General features: G+C 37.3%; 1 protein-coding gene across 2 annotated transcripts in view; it reads right to left on the bottom strand.

Moving 5' to 3' along the window:
* GAREM1 (GRB2 associated regulator of MAPK1 subtype 1) overlaps nucleotides 1-16,420 on the bottom strand; it is a 174,267-nt gene that overhangs the window by 95,280 nt on the left and 62,567 nt on the right. For both annotated transcript variants that reach the window (XM_039843800.1, XM_039843803.1), the window contains exon 2: nucleotides 15,312-15,452. In XM_039843800.1, coding sequence (XP_039699734.1) covers nucleotides 15,312-15,452 — 141 coding nt within the window. The remainder of the gene's footprint in view (nucleotides 1-15,311; nucleotides 15,453-16,420) is intronic.

The raw sequence follows: 16,420 nt of genomic DNA, 5'->3' as shown, positions 1-16,420 counted from the left end.
TAAACTAATCAGGGTATCTCAAAACAGATTTTTAGAGGAAATCTGTAAATAAGATCTCTTATTTACAGATTTCTCCATGTAAGGGCAGGAGAAACATTTTAAATATTAAAAAAAATCTATACATAATATTTAACATGTTTTCACATGCCAAGACAGAATCACTGATCTTACCAAATAATGAATATGTTGATACCTCAAGGCTTAACTGTTTTTGTTTAGATCAAGTGAAGTAAGGTCTTTGCATGGGATATAAGAATGTATTCTGGATGCTGCTCTGTATTACTGTATAAAAATTACATTTTCCACTTGGTTATTTCTAGTATACTAGAAATGTTATTGATTTTTATAACCTAATCTTACATCTGACCACTAAATTCTGATACTATTTATAAACTTTGGTTCAGTTGATTTACTTGGATTTTCTAATGAGACAAATCATATATTTTTCTCTTCCTTTTCCAATGTTTGAAATCTCATTTCCATTTTGTGTCTTACTATATCAGCTAGAAAATAATGGCAAAAGCAGGAGAGAATACTGACGTGATTCTCAGTGTATGCTAGAAGCTTTTCTAAGTGTGCTAGTTATAAGCTCGTTTCAGCCTCATGACAAATATATTAGGTATTATTATCTCCATTTTATAAATGATGAAAATGAGGCACAGAAAGGTTAGGCAACGTATATAAAAAATAAGAGAGCCCTACAAGGCTGAGCCAGAACAATAAACTTCCTCTGTTCATCATCATTTTGGTATAACTCAAGGTTCAAGTTGGAGGGAAAAATTTAAGCTGTTAGGTGCTGCTACAGATTGAATGTTTGTCCGCCCCCATCCCCTCTTCATATGCTGAAATCCTAAAGCCCAGCATCATACTCTTTGGAGGTTGGGCCTTTGGGAGGTGCTTAGGTCATGAGGATGGAACCCTCATGAATGGGATTAGTGCTTTTATAAGAGAGACCCCACAGAGCTCCCTATCTCACAGAGGACAAAGTGTGAGACACAATGAGAAGTCAGCCATCTGCAACCTGAGAGCCTTCACCAGAATGCAACCAGAACTGTGAGGAATAAATTTCGGTTGTTTATAAGCCACTCAGCCCAGTCTGTGGTATTTTGTTATAGCAACCCGAATTGACTAAGATAGCCACAGAAGAGTAGAGGTGAAAGTGGAAACCCTCATCTTGTTCCTGACTCTAATGAAATTGATACTATCTTGTCTGTTTTTCTGCCATAAGGAAGGAGAGATGAACTTTAGTCTTTGCCAAGAATCATGAAGCTGGCCCAATGTGGCTCCTGCCATCTTGGAGCCATGTCATTTAAGGTCTGGCATTGTTCCTGGGCCAGTGTGGCAATGCCCAGCTGGCTGAAGATGAAGAGTGGTCCGGAAATGACTGGACACCAACAGCACTATTGGACATCGCCCCTCTATGTGGCAACATGCTCAGTGGCTGCCACGTGGGAACTCACCAAAACCACAATATCATAGAGAAGATGATTTCTTAATAGTACCTGCAACAGGTAAAATGCGTCACTTGATTTTCTTTCTACCACCTCACAAAAAAAGACTACTCACTCTCTACACAACAACATGCGTATGTGTGTATTCGGGAGGAGAGCAGGGCTGAGGTGAAGTGAAGTTATATAAGCCAGGAATTCTATAGAATATATAAAGAATAAATGTTTTTATTCTTTAAGTTTCTATAGTTGTCTGTGCTGTTAATTCAGACATGGGGTTACTGTTGCTATAACATAACATGACTGCTCTTTCCGTAGCCTGTTTATACCTTGCGAACACATAGAAGACCATTCTGCATGGTGCTCCAATGGAATGTATGAGCTTTTCCTGCAGAAGGATGAGCAGAAGGATGAGAGCTAGATGAGTAGAACACTACATACGCCTATTGCTGACAAGAGATTAAAGGTAAAGGAAAGATGGAAAAACAGAAAGAACAATTACAGCCTCAATCAAAATGCTTTCTCATACCTGAGAATATATCCTTCTCTTCGTGATTCACCCAGCCTGCCCGTGAGAGACTCCAGAGCTGTCCCGAGGAACAACAGAATGTATTATTTGCTATTTCCACCTTACTTATGCAATTTGCTAGTCACAAAGGACCATTCCCACCTGCTGCCAAAGGGTTATTTCTAAAACACAAAAATAATATCATGAGAGTGAGCTCAGGGTGACACACCAGCCCTGCCACAACATAGTAGATACTCCCTGAGTACTCGCTGTTGTGGGTCTTACGTGCCACCATTCTCTCTTCTCCAGCTGTCCCCTGACCCTCTGTACCACTGCCCAGCATCTAGTAGTATTCAATGACTCAGTCCATGTCTGAATATATCCACAGACCTGCAGCAGCACTGCTTCAATGTATTCTTTCCTACCTAGAGTTGGACTCCCTATGTAGTTGGCCAAAGATTAAAAAAAAAAAAAAAAAAAAGGCTGTGGTTAAAATGTTAGGAAGGGAGAAGAATTAACAAAACAAATGGTGATACACTTCTCTTGGGAGAGGGAGGTTCTAGATCTTGACTCTGCATGGACAAAACATGTTAAATTCTTAATTTCAACAGCATTTTAAGAACCACACATCATGTAGATGTACATTGCAATCCGAAGCAGGTAGACCAGGTTTTACAACATTGTTTTCTTTAAAATCTGTTTATTCTAGGCATTTATGAATATCTCCTTTTTTTCAATATAAAGGGAAAAGAAAAGAGTCAGGATAGTCCTGGAAGATAAAAGCTTTGCAACTAAGGAGATAACTCCTTTGCTGCCTTCCGAATTTTTCTGCCACGACACACAGAGTTGCCATCAGTCTCATGCAGCATGTACAGAAAACAATGTCAATTCGCAAACTATTGAACTTTTTTACAGTCTGGGCAATGGCTTCTTAGAAGTCAACTCTGACATTGGTTTTCTAATCAATGTTTATCTGGAAGCCTCTTTCCAAAAAGAATTTTTGATAATGTAGCAGAAAATAAAACCGATTACTACTACTACTAAAGACAAGACAGTAACAATAATAACAAACACGTGGGTTTTTCCATCTTGGCACTACTGACACTGTGGGCTGGATAATGCTTTGTGACTGTGGGACGCAGAGCAGCATCCTTTGTTTCTACCCACACAGTTCAGTAGCTCCCCGCTCCTCCTCATGTGACAACCAAAAACATCCCTAGATGTTGTCCAGTGTCCCAGGGATGGGGAGGTGGAAGCAAACTCTTAACTTGATTGAGCAGCTTGAGTGTTTAAACTTGGTTGAGAACCACTGGTCTATGGTAAAGAAAGAAAACAATCATTCTGTTTCTTAAATAAGAATGTAACAGAGTTAAGAACTGTGACGAATTCCATAACAGGCATTTTGATCTTAACAAGTCAACGTTCGATACATATATTCTTCTTCACAGAGAAATTTCTCTATCATAGTATTGTAAATAGATAACCAGACTATTTTGTTCACTTCATCAAACTTTTCTAGATTCTGAAATACAGAACAAAGAATTCCTACTGGATGTAAGAAATAAGTAATTGCCAAATACAGGCAAAGCTATTCAATCTTTATGGTATCAATATTTTAGAGCTTGAGATTCTTGTACGTTTATTTTTTCTACAATCTGATCACTTACTCCAAACATACTTTTCTGTGGAACCCTTACCTCTGATGATGTACCTGGCAGACCCAAGAACTAAAAGGATACGAGAAGCGCATTCTTCCCAATCTAGAATTCCAGTACCAAAGATGATGGGGAAACTTCTACTAGGAGGACCCAAGTGTCCCAAAAGATCATGAAGATGTTTTAAAAGCAATCTGAATCTTTACTTTCTTACTCATTTATTTTCAGAACAATTTTATTTTGCTGACAAAATGTATTTTAAGGGGAAAGAGTGTTTTAGTATCAAAGAAAATGGTAGAAATAAATTAACACCATTAGGAAAAGTGTGCATGAGCAAATGCCTATGCCTGGGAGGTTAAAAAAATGTTTGTTTCAGGAGTGGGAGGTAGATGGGGTAAAGGGGTCAAATATTTGGTGACAGAAGGAAATCTAACTATGGGGGATGAATACACAATGTAATATATATATGACTTATTACTGAACTGTACTTGAAACTTATTGGATTTTGTTGATCACTGTCACCCAAATACTTTTTAATTTAAAAAGTTTGTTTTCTTAAAAAGTAGGTAAAAAAAAAAAAATCTCAGACTATCTTTCTTTCCTTTTTCCTTGCATCTGGATATCAACTTTTACCTCATCAGTATTTCCCTCAGCTCAGTTCAAGACTTTATCTTTCATCAGGCCTATTTCAACAACTTCCTATTCAGTTTCTCTCACCTTCTTCTCATTCTCCATTCCAAACCAGTGGGGGAAGTGGGGAGGATGGAGGCCTCATGTAATCTTTTTTAAATCAAAAATTATGTGAGGGATACCCCCCAAGGCCCAGAGATTACAGTTCCCATTATTCATCCTAGAACTCAAATCCTTTCAAGTTTGTTTCGAGCTAGATTTTTAACCTTTTTTCTAAATACTCCTTCCCCCTCTATCCCACAAACCATTTAAATTATTGTCACTATTGCCCACGATCCAAACCTTTGTTCAAGATGATACTCTGTCTAGAATGCCCATATTTCCCTCTCCCAGACAGAACCGATCTCTGCTTACTCACAATTCAAGGCACCTGTTTGTACCTCTATTAGAGCACACACAGTCACTGCTCTAAATATCCATGCTGGTGTTTAGAGTGATACCTGCCTGCTCCAAGGGAATAAGAGACCAGACCTCTTCTCCAGGCATCTTTGTAAACCTATTAAAGAAATGTTTGTTTTTTAAAGATGAGTCAATTTCAGTTTGGTCAAAAATATTTATTGAGCCCTTAACCTAAAACTATTCAAGCCTGTGCTAGATTCTGTGAGAGAAAGGACTGTCCTCAAGGAGCCTCCAGTAGGCAGAATAAGAGCAAGCCATAAACACTCTTGGACACAAACTGTTACAGGGATTCCAAAGTAGGAGGAAGAGAAAAGGACCTTATCTATACACATGCTGTAGAAAATTAGGAGAAGCTTCTGCAGGAAGATGGTGATGAGGTACGATTTCACAATTGGGCGGTGACTCTTATGTGTGAGCCTCCCAAGTACTAGGAACAGCAAGGAGTGAGACAGGGTGGGTGGGGTCTATACGAGGAACAATAAGCAACCCTGTGGGGCTGGCACCCAGCAGGGTATCTACTAGAGAGCTCTCAGTCCAGTGGACGGCAGGCTTCAGAAGGGCCCTGCATTAGACAAAGAGTCAGCATTCACGTGGGGATGACTCTAAAAAGTCCAGGCCAGCAGTCAAATAACAGAGCTGTAGTTGAGAAAAACTAACCTGACAACAGCACAGATGACTGACTGGAGGAAGAAAGAAGGCACTTGGGCCTTTGGAGCAAGTGAGACCCAGTGAGAGTAGCTGGAAAGGGGAAAACACCTATGAAAGCATCGACAACACTTGGCACACAGTTATTTAAGGGGCCAAGACTAAAGGTCATGAGGTGGACTGAGGACTTAAATTCCCACCCAAAGTGACTGGCTTCATTATTAGAAGAAAGCCGACATGATGAAAGCTGTAAGGAAAAACATAACTGAGTGTTAAACTCATGAAATGCAAAAGACATGAAGGAAGAAATGGAATATTTCAAAAGCATTATGTGTCCAGTGCATTTCCTTTACCTATAATCCTTTTTCACATCTAGAAAATAAAAGCTCTGTGTCTCATGCTCACTCATTGGCTTGACTCAATATGAGAGACAAACCCCATGATGTCCTATAAACCAGTTCTAACAAGCTGGAGGCCTTGGTGATGTATACTTCCTAAAAAGGCACATGAAAGTGGGTGAATCATCTCTCCTCCTGCCCTAAATGTCAGAAGAGTTTGCATGGTACATGTGGTTCGTTGTTTTTCATGTACGATTATACCTGACAACCACCCAGATGGGTAAGTGGTTTAACAGAAGGCTAGTGTACGACTTCACTGGAGAGTGAGTCATAAAGGTAAGTGGTTCCAATTCTAAGAAATGGAGTGGAGTGACTTCAGGAAGTTTTACGAGAACAGCAATCAGTTTTGGAAGGCATTATTAAGTCTGTTCTCCACAAAACGAAAACAAAAACAAAACAAAACAAAAAACTCAAAGCAATCCCTAAAAGCTCAGAGAACCTTTTAAGAGATCATACTACCTCTTAGGGATACAAAGCCAACATGGAAATCAACTTAGGAAGTGAAGCAAGCCCATCCCATCCATGCTATAAACACTCCATTAACAGTATGATTTCAAGAAGCTTTTTCAAACTTTCCACCTGATGTTAATCACATTATCTCATAGGTTAAATTATACTTGAGCCAGAGTTATCCCTTTCAAGTACCAGCTTTCCATTCAGTACCAACATACAAGCAGAAAAGAAACAGAAAACAGCAGCCTTGGAGTTTTGAACCCCAAACACCATCCCTGTTTTGGGCCAGAGTTTTAGTTTCGTTTTGTTTTCTTTATCCTACGTTTCCTGTTTGTAGATGATTTGCAAGGATTCCGAGCATAAACAGGCTGAATGAAATGTGAAAATAGCAGTTGAAAGATTCTCAAATTTTTTATTAGTTACTTTACTAACATCTCTAGATCAAGAAAAGCCACATTGTATGACACCAAATAACCTTCTACTGTATTTGCTCATATTTCCATATTTCCCATATGGCTCTTATTTTAAGAAACTAATAAAATTCCTTTCTTCCCAAATCTTACACACACACACACACACACACACACACACACACACACACACACAAACACACACACACACACACTTCTTTCTCCTTGTATACTTAAATCACTACCACCAACTGTGTCAGGCCCTGGAAACTAGCCAGAGCTGTGAGCAATCCAGTCTGCCTAGGAAGCCACTAAATGGATGGCTCCACCACGCTGTGAAAACAGAATCATTTCTTCCTGACTTCACCTACACAGGGTGGTTTCCACACATACTTCAAACTAGAACAAAACAACCCAGAGAAAGGTGAACAGTCACCCTTACTAAAATTACTTAAGGCTATAAATAGGATTCAAAGATGGGAGGTAGAGTGGTTTTGGTAAGAATACCAGTTAAGAGTTCTACAGTATAATTAACTGTGCCACTGGCTGCTATGTCAGCGTTAATTTTTCCTTTTTATTACAAACATTTTCTAACATACAGAAAATTAGGGTGATAAAACACATCCATATATCCTTCACCTAGATTTAACAACTTTAATAGATTGTGATAAACTTATCTATTTCTGTTATCTATTTCTGTTATCTTTACTGAAGTATTTTATAAATTTTCCCTCTGAATAATTCAGTATATGTCTCTCAAAAATAGGGATATTTTCCTTCATAACTATAATACTAGTATCACATTAACAAAATCAAAGTAATTTCCTAATATTATCTTATCATGAATATCATTCAAATTCAAATTTCCTTGGGTGACTATTCTTTAGAGGTGAGACAGCAAGAGTTAGTAACAATCCTTGAGTTATTTTTCTACCAAAGGTAGACACTTACATAATTTCTTTATCACTGTTTTGAGTTAAAATACAGGGCAAATATCCAAGTGTGAAAGATATATCCACCTAACTTCTACGATAACCACAAACACTATTTTATAGCAGCTACGAATGGGGAGAGTAATAAATGTTTCTTGAGGGAAAAAAATGGCAAAGACAATTTCCCAGACTTAGGGTATTATGTTAATTAGTTCCCCTTTCTTTTCTCTTTTAAATCATTCTTCATAAACTAGGAGGATTCTTCTGACTCCATTATTCTTATGAATATTAGAAGTCTTTCACTGCTATGTCCTCTCTCTTGATTCTCTTTACTACATTTTGACAAAAGTAGTTCGTCCTTGCTGTCTCACTTTTCACTCATTTAAAATCTACCCTTTTGCAATCTAATTTCCCACCTTTTATTCACTAAACACCACAAACTTCCTTAGTCATACTTAACAGATCCTTTCCCCAGCCCTCCCTGTGCCCAGCAGATTGCCACACTTTGCCCTCACCTTCACCCATGGGGCTCTCCTAGAAGCTCTTCCTGTCTTTGCTTTTTTCCTGGTAGTTTACTCAGAGATGAGAATGTCACCTATATTCAGATGACTTATCCATCTGGAAGAAGTTTAGATCAATACATATTTACCTAATTTTCCCATAAGAGTCAAATACAAGTGGGGAGCTGTGTTTGAAAGGAGAAAAAAGTGAACGCTTCACTCAACTTACTAAATCTATCAGATCTTTCTTCTCTAGGATGGTTAGAATGCCTTCTGTGTGGAAGGTGCCTTCTAGCACTTTCTGGGGAATAGTGGTGAGGGATGCAGGCCTGGAGCCACATATTCTGGGTTCAAATCACATTTATCAATTGTACAATATTACAAGATACTTAACATCTCTAAACCTCAGTGTATACTTGTGGAAAATGCAGATAATCACAGAACTTCCCTCATGGACTGCTATGAAAGTTACATGAAGAAATGAAAGTAAAATGCCGAGTTAACAAAATGCCTACAAAATATTAAACACTAAATAAATTTAAGTTATTGCTAACTATGACCTAAAGATTCAATTATGAAAAAAATGGTTATTTTTTAGATATCTAATATTTATTACTGGCAAAACTGCTGGGAAAATGTTCTTTAGCAGACTGTTGTTTAGGACTTTTTAAAAGGAAGTTTGGTTACTTTCTATTTATCACATTAACTTTATATCACGTAATGGAGAAAGTACACGAAGTATTGTTCAACGCTAGTAGTTACTTTTGTAAACGGATGATTCATGCTAATTAAACTTGCAACCCAGGAGAACAAAATTAGCTTGTTTCGACATTTCCCTTGGTTCAGTAATTACAATTCAGGGTTATGTTAGATACCACGAGTATAATTTTGCCCGAGAGACAGACACTGCACATCACATTTTTAAAAACAGGCACTGTGGATATAAATCCAGGTGCTTGCTGAATAAGAGACTTGCAGCCTTCATAAGCAATTCTTATCAACCTTGTGCTCCAGTGTCACTTATTTCTGTATATATTGTAGCTAGGAGGGAAGTACTGAGATCATTTTAGCTTGTTATAGATTCACCGGATTTGCAGGAAGATGAGAATTTAAAAATAGAAGCCAAACGTGGCTGGAGTTTATCTCAGATACTTATGTTCAAGCAGCAATCTGTTCATCCATGATGACAGCAAGCATTCCATCAAATGATTTAAATTTTCATACTCAGTCAGAATTCCACTACTTCTCAAATTAATGGACCACGGATATACAAGCACCTCACATTCTGATCCATTTGGTTTCTCAAAGCTATGTCTCTATAGAAAGCTTTTTTGGGTTGGTTTTCATGAGAGAGGTGATCATGAGAAGGTCACATTTATTTAGTACTCATCACATGCCAGGCACAGTGCTGAATCTTTACACAAGTTAGGTCTCAGAGACTCTTCCTGGCATTTTCTAAGGCAAATCTCCATTTTATAGATTGGAAACTTGGCTCTTAGAAGGGCAAATAGAATTCCAGAGGCAATGGCATATCCAGGTTTTCGCGGAGCCTGAACTTTTATTAGTTTTCAAGGGGGGGAAAAAAGTTGAATTGTGAATACTAAATTAGGTTTAAGGCCTAAAAGGGGTCAGCATCAAAAAGGGACCTGGAGATATGAGCTTTAGTGGCAATTAACTTGGGCAGCTTGACTGACCAGTCTGGGCTGCAGAGACAAAAGGAATGTGGTGAATAGAAATGCAAACTGTAACATGAACATCACTCATCTTTAGAAACTCTTGGCCATAATTAAGTTGCACTAGGTTTTCTTTTAACTTTTTTAAAAAAGATTTATGTTTTTGTTGTCAGGATAAGCGTGCGTATGCAGTGTGTGTGTGTGTGTGTGTGTGTGTGTGTGTGGCAGCGTGTGCGTGTGTGGCGGGCGGGGGGCGCGGGGACATGCAGGGTGAGTTAACTGTTTAAGTGCCAGGCAGTAATTTAGACGGTCTGAGCAAGCCGAATGCAGAAAAATTCCAAGTTCTGTGTTGCATGTTTCTTAGGAAACCCTTGCACTTTGGAGAGCACTGAGAAGTTAGAAAGTTTACCTAAAATTTATATGTGATGCCTTTTGAATAAAACTTGTGTGAAAACAGCAATCTTTTCTAAACACTACGCCAATTTTTTTTGAGTGGTTTCTCCGCTGTTAGCAAAATATGTGATGCTGACCAAACACATCCTCTCTCTCAGAATCAATTGTTTGTTATACCAAGAAAACTCCTTTTATCCAAAATGAAAACCTTACTTTGCCAGAAGTCTTTATTTTTTTCCCCAAAGCACATCTAATAATTTCAGAATTCAGAATAAGGCGATTCTTAACGCCACCATATCAGAGTGCAGTTCTGATAAAAACTTCAAGTCATATTTATCTTTTCTCAAAGTTTTATGAAATTATTTCTTTTCATGTGAGGAATGTCATGAAAATCTCTGATAAAGAATATGGGAAAGGCACTCCGAACTGTAATTTCCTAAAAATCCTGAGTCTTACTGCTTTCCAGTATATCTGTGAATAGAGCTGCATATGGCTTCTCAGGCTGTGCACTGTACAACTCCAAGGACACCATTTATGGAGACCACAAAGTGAGGAACATTGCTTGGAACAGCACAGTACAGTGGCCCTGACTGAAACAATATACTGACTAAAAAAAATGGTTGCTACCTCTTCCAGAAAATAAGGACATGCTTGAAAAAATGAAGTGGGCATGTCATAAAAAAAAAAGCTTGTACCTAAATAGCTAAATTAAGGACAAATTGAGCATCAATATAAATGAGGACAATAATATATTATAACCCACTGACTGGAGAATCCATAATTTCATGCTGATAATTATAAGTAAGTAGGTAAATAAATAAATGGAAAAGAAGGAAAAGCTCTCCCTTTTACAGCAGAATGACAACTAGCAAATGTAAGAAGTTAATGATGGAGTTAAGCTAGAAATGCACCATTTTGCCACCTTCACAGCAAAAACTAAACCAGACAGAAATCAACAGCTGCTTGAGAGGGTGAAGCAGGGAGAATGAGAGAAGGAATAGGATACTTAGAGAATCTTAAAGTATTTCCTTGCAAAAGTTTTACAATCACAAAGTAAATGGTAATAACGCAGCAGAGAAATCACACACCTTAACCAAATGATCAAAATTACTGTCACCAATAAGGAGCAAAGGGACATCCCATGAATCCAGATGTGATTCCTTGAGAAGGAAACATCACGTACACAGCAATCCAAAACATGTATAACCTGAATCTATCCCTGAGGAGATGGGAAAACCCCAATTGAGGACTATTCTATAAAACAACTTGCCTATGTTCTTCACACAAGAAAGGCTGAGGAACTGTTTCAATTAAAGGAGACTAAAGAGATGTGACAGTGAAATACAGTAAGTGGTCCTACGCTGGATGCTGTCCTGGAGCGGGCGGCGGGGGAGGGGTGCAATGCTATAAAGGTCATTATTAGGACATCTGACAAAACTGGAACATGGACCATAGATTAAAGTATTAAATGTCCTGAATTTGCTAATAGCACTGTGGTTACATAAGAGGATATCCTTATTTTTAGGAAATGCACAGTGAAATATTAGTAGGATGTATGCTGTTTACTCTCAAATGATTCTGCAAAAATGCATGTGTGTGTAAAGAGAGAGAAAGAGGGGGAGAAGGGAGGGAAAAGAATGATAAGAACATGGCAAAATGATGTTAAAAATGTGTAAAACTGCGTCGATGGTATAAGGAAATATACTGGTGAAACCTCAAAATAAAAAGTTTTACAAAACCAGCAGCCAAAACAATCTTGAGGGTTATCAGTGTTCAGCTTGCTTCAATGAACAAACAAGTAACTCAATCTGTAATTAGTAGTACAAAATAAAAAGTTAAATCTTGAGAAACATTTTGTTGCTATCATTTTTATAATCACCACTAACATTTAGAGAGTACTCTGTAAGGTATTTCACCTGTGTTACCTCTTTTAATCTTCATAACCACCCTAAGAAAAAGGCACTATAGTTATCCCCATTTTAAAGATGAGGAAACTAAGATTTAGAGAGGTTTAGTAACTTGCCTACAATAAGAGTCAGTAAATGGCAGAATCAGAAATCCAATGAGGTTGATTACAAAGCTGGTAGGAATTATGACTATGTTAAACTTATTTAATTATTACCTTAATTTTCCTCAAAGAAAGATGAATCTCAATCGATGAAATTCTGACAAATGAGTAAAATAGGCTTGGATAAGAGTTTCTTCTAATTATAATTACAGCGCTAAATAAACCAGAGATAGAGATACAAATGATAGTTTTGGTCTCCACAATTAACTTTATGCTCTCTTTCTTCCAAGGACTGAACTTTTTAATAAACAAATTATTTGAAAAAATAAAAAATAAATAAACCCAATGTGTCCTTTGAAATCATCTTATCAATTGTCTCATAACCATTTGGTCCTTGCAATGGAATGAAAGTCTGTGTCCTCCTAAAATGAGATGTTGAAGCCTAAATCCCCAATGTGATGGTATTAAGAGGTGGGGCCTCTGGGAGGTAATTAGGTGATCAGGATGGCACCCTCATGAATGGGATTAGTGGCCTTATAAGAGGAGACATAAGAAGTGATTGTTCTCTCTCCACCATGTGAGGACACAGTGAGAAAATGACCACCTGCAAACCATGAAGGGAGCCCTCATCAGATACCAGACCTGCCAGTGTCTTGATCTTGGACTTCTAAGATTCCAGAACTGTGAGAAATATATTTCTGTTGTTTATAGCCCATTCAGTCTATGGTATTTTGTTAGAGCAGCCTGAACTAAGACAGTCTTATTTCGTGTTTCTCTTGCTTTAAATATTTTTTTTTTCTTCTTTCACATAACGTGGTGTGATCTTAGTGCTCATGTTTCTTTTGTCTCAGCACTTCAATTTTACTTTAAAAAAATGTATCATTTGTAACACAGTGCCTGGTTTCCCAATTCAGTGTACTAGTAACTTCCTTGCAGATAAAGAGTAAGCTGCTGAATATACCGTATATTTCTTCTCAGTGGAAGCTGAATAAGTATTAATAAAAAAGTATGTTAAAAATAATAAAACGTTTGTAAATACTTGCAGGTGTTTGGGAAAATCTTATCATCTGACACTGTGATTACCCATTCCAGAACAAAGAGTTCTCATTCATGGCTGCATAATATGACTACCGGTGGAGCTTTTAAAATCCTGATGCCTCACCCACATGCAAGACCAATTAAACCAGAAACTCTGGAGATGGGACCAGGGCCATCGAAAATTTTTTAAAGCTTCCCAGATGATTCTAAAGTTTAGCCAAGTTTAAGATCATTTAAGAATCATATTTTTGTGTACAGAGCCAAAGAATTCACAAAGGTTTCCTAGAATTAGTCTCACTAGTTAAGGAGTGTATAGTTCAACTGGTGAGTGAAGATTTGTGTGGACGTAGAAAACAGTAACTAAATGAAGACTGAAGACATGTGCCAAATTAATGTGATATACGATCAGTATATTGGGAGACCACATGGGGACAGTAGGGGATGGCTACACCCTCTGGATGCAATGGCAGGCTCTGTTATAAGAGCAGGGCTGAGGAAGGCAACTCTGGCTGGAGAACGGTATAAATGGTTTCCAGTATGTCCAGGAAACAGCGAGATGACTAATCTAGCTAGAGTGGAAGGTTTACTCTTTAGAGTAGAAAAGGTAAGTTTGGAGAAGTAGACTAGAACCAGCCCCTGGAGGGCCTTGAGCAACAAGTCAGAGAGTCCAGTGGCAGTTTGGAGTCTCTAATGAGATTTGAGGAAATGATTAAATAAAAGCACTCCTTTGGAAAGCACTCCTTTGACAGAATTATTCAAAATGGATTTGGGAGAAAGACTAAAATTTTGTCTACCAAGAGAAAAACACAGCAGATTAGGTGAAACTGTATGCTGATGAAGCATAATCATAATGCTTCCTTTTCAGTTTTCCACAAAAAGACAGGAACCAGAAGTTTCTGTAAAATAGCATGGATCTCACCTGTTGTGGGACCCATGCTCAGGAGAGACTGGGCAGCCTGGAGGGTCTGTCTCATTCTCTGTACCTTTGTCCTGGCTCCCAATCTCACAATTGTAATAGTTTCTGCAGCTATATGTTCCTCCTTTTTCCATGAAGGAGGCTAGGAAATATAATTGTAGAGGACAAAGTTTCTGGTCAGAGAAATGCTTTCTTTCTTATAATTTTTTTTTTGAATATGATGGATTTTTAAGAAGCTGAATGATCCCTAGGTTATACCGGCACTTAAAGACTTCTAAGAATAAAAAAAATGGGACCAAACTATTCATTCACTCAATAAATATTTATTGAATGCATACCATTTGCTGCTGTTCTAGACACTGGGAAGGAATACAGCAAGGTCCCGCTTCCAAACAGACAACTCTCTAGGCATTGTAAAGGTTTTACTCAAAAACAAATGGCAGTCTAAGGCCACACAACTTATAGCTAATCGACTAAAGTGTCCTGCTACAGATCTTGGAAAAACTAAATAGCCAAAAAAAAAAAAAAAAAAAAAAGTGTCAAGATCCTTTATATAATGAACTGTAAGTACCAGAGAAAGTACAGAATAACATAAATTCTTTAAAAACTGCATTTATATATATTCAAGCCACTAGATGTATCCTAAACTCCTAAAAGAGAGCTAGCACACAAATGTGCTCAATAAAAATTAAATGGCATCGTTGAGCTTAACGGAGTTCAAAGTGAGGCGAGAAGGCAGCTATCATCATAAGTTGACAAAAGCAGTGAGGTCACCTCAGCTGTCTGTGTTCTAAATGTCACATTTGCAAAGAGGAGCGTGTTCAGGTATCTGAACTTCCAATTCAATGCTTTTAAAACCAGACCACAATGCTCAGGTGTGAAATGTTATCTTGTGAAATCACAGCATCAAAGTCGTTCACAAAAGTAACTTTCAAGATGTGCTCAGGGTTATTCAGAGACCTTGGAGCTCAGAGATTAGCTATGTGTATTGACTGTCATTCCAAGAACACAGAGATATTCTTTTCATTTTGTAAAATTCTAATAAGAATCTGCATTTAATACATGCATTAATTAGAAATACGACAAAATGAATAGGAGCTTTCAAATAACTACACAAAAGTGTTTGCTTCTAAGTCATTATATTCTAGTTTATAGACAAGTCCTATTTTCTCACAATGGAGAAAAAAATTAGCATATTCAAGTCCCCTTCCTCTCCCTCTCTTTGCCCGCTGGGAGGAGTTTTACCTGCGTAATGTACCGGAATCTCTATCTTTGGCCCGATGACATAGTGCCCCTCCTCCAAGCTATGGGCAGTGATAGTTGTCCACTGACGGCAGGAATGAATGAGAAGGTAGTCATTTTCTCGCAGCCCTTCTATGCATTCTCCTAGAAAATATAATTTTATATAAGAAACTTAGAATTAGCATAGGCTTATTCCATATCCTGCAATAAAATTTTATTAGTTAAAAATTCACTAATGCAGAAAGTGACAGTTCATCCAAGAAGAGATAAAGTTCACTATGAACTAACAATAAAAAAATTATTAGATAAAGTCAAGAATGTGAAAATCTCTTTGTAAATAAATGAAACATTTTATGGAATCTTGTGTGACAATTTTACACAAGATTCCATAAAAATGTTTCCCATTTATTTACAAAGAGATTTTCACATACTTGACTTTATCTAAATTATATTTCAATGATTATAAAACAAACAGTACATGCTCACATTAGAGATAATATTTAGATACTTCACAAGGTTCAGAATATTAAATATTACTTGTCTAAACTTATTGACTGAATAAGCAGAAAACAAGAGATTCGGGCCTAGTAAGATTGATTCCAAAGCGTATGCTCTTAAATGCTGCAATATAACTACTGTAAATAAATAATAAACTTATCTCTGTTGAAACGGTACTTGAGATTAAATGTCTGTTTCTCCTTTTAAATTTTTTATGTTTTGCTAGTTCTCTCTGGCCTCTAACCAAACTTCCCAATCAATTAAAAATAGTGACATTTATAGCATATAAATGAAATTATTTTTCATTTTAATATTTCCTGTTATACCCTTCTGGCATTAGAAGAGATGACAAACTATTTCAAAAGAGAATGCCATTCCCCGGAACTTAAAAGATAGTTTTTTAGATGCTGAAATGATCCACTCAATTAATCCTGGTTTAGTAATTTTAAATGCTCAAAGAAATACCTGAAAAGGCTAATTCCTTTATAGAGAAAACAATTAGGCTTCCTTATTTTTGATGTTCATTGTATTGCAATAATTAACAGTTATTGGTGATTTAACTGTATGTTCTGAAATGGCATTTATAGATTCCTCAAAAATTTTGTAAAAGTTTC

This window comes from Pteropus medius, unplaced genomic scaffold (genome assembly GCF_902729225.1).
Source record: "Pteropus medius unplaced genomic scaffold, Ma_sr-lr_union100, whole genome shotgun sequence".
Lineage (NCBI taxonomy): Eukaryota > Metazoa > Chordata > Mammalia > Chiroptera > Pteropodidae > Pteropus > Pteropus medius.
The sequence above is the reverse complement of the archived record's forward strand: the minus strand, read 5'-3'. Positions and strand labels throughout refer to the sequence as shown.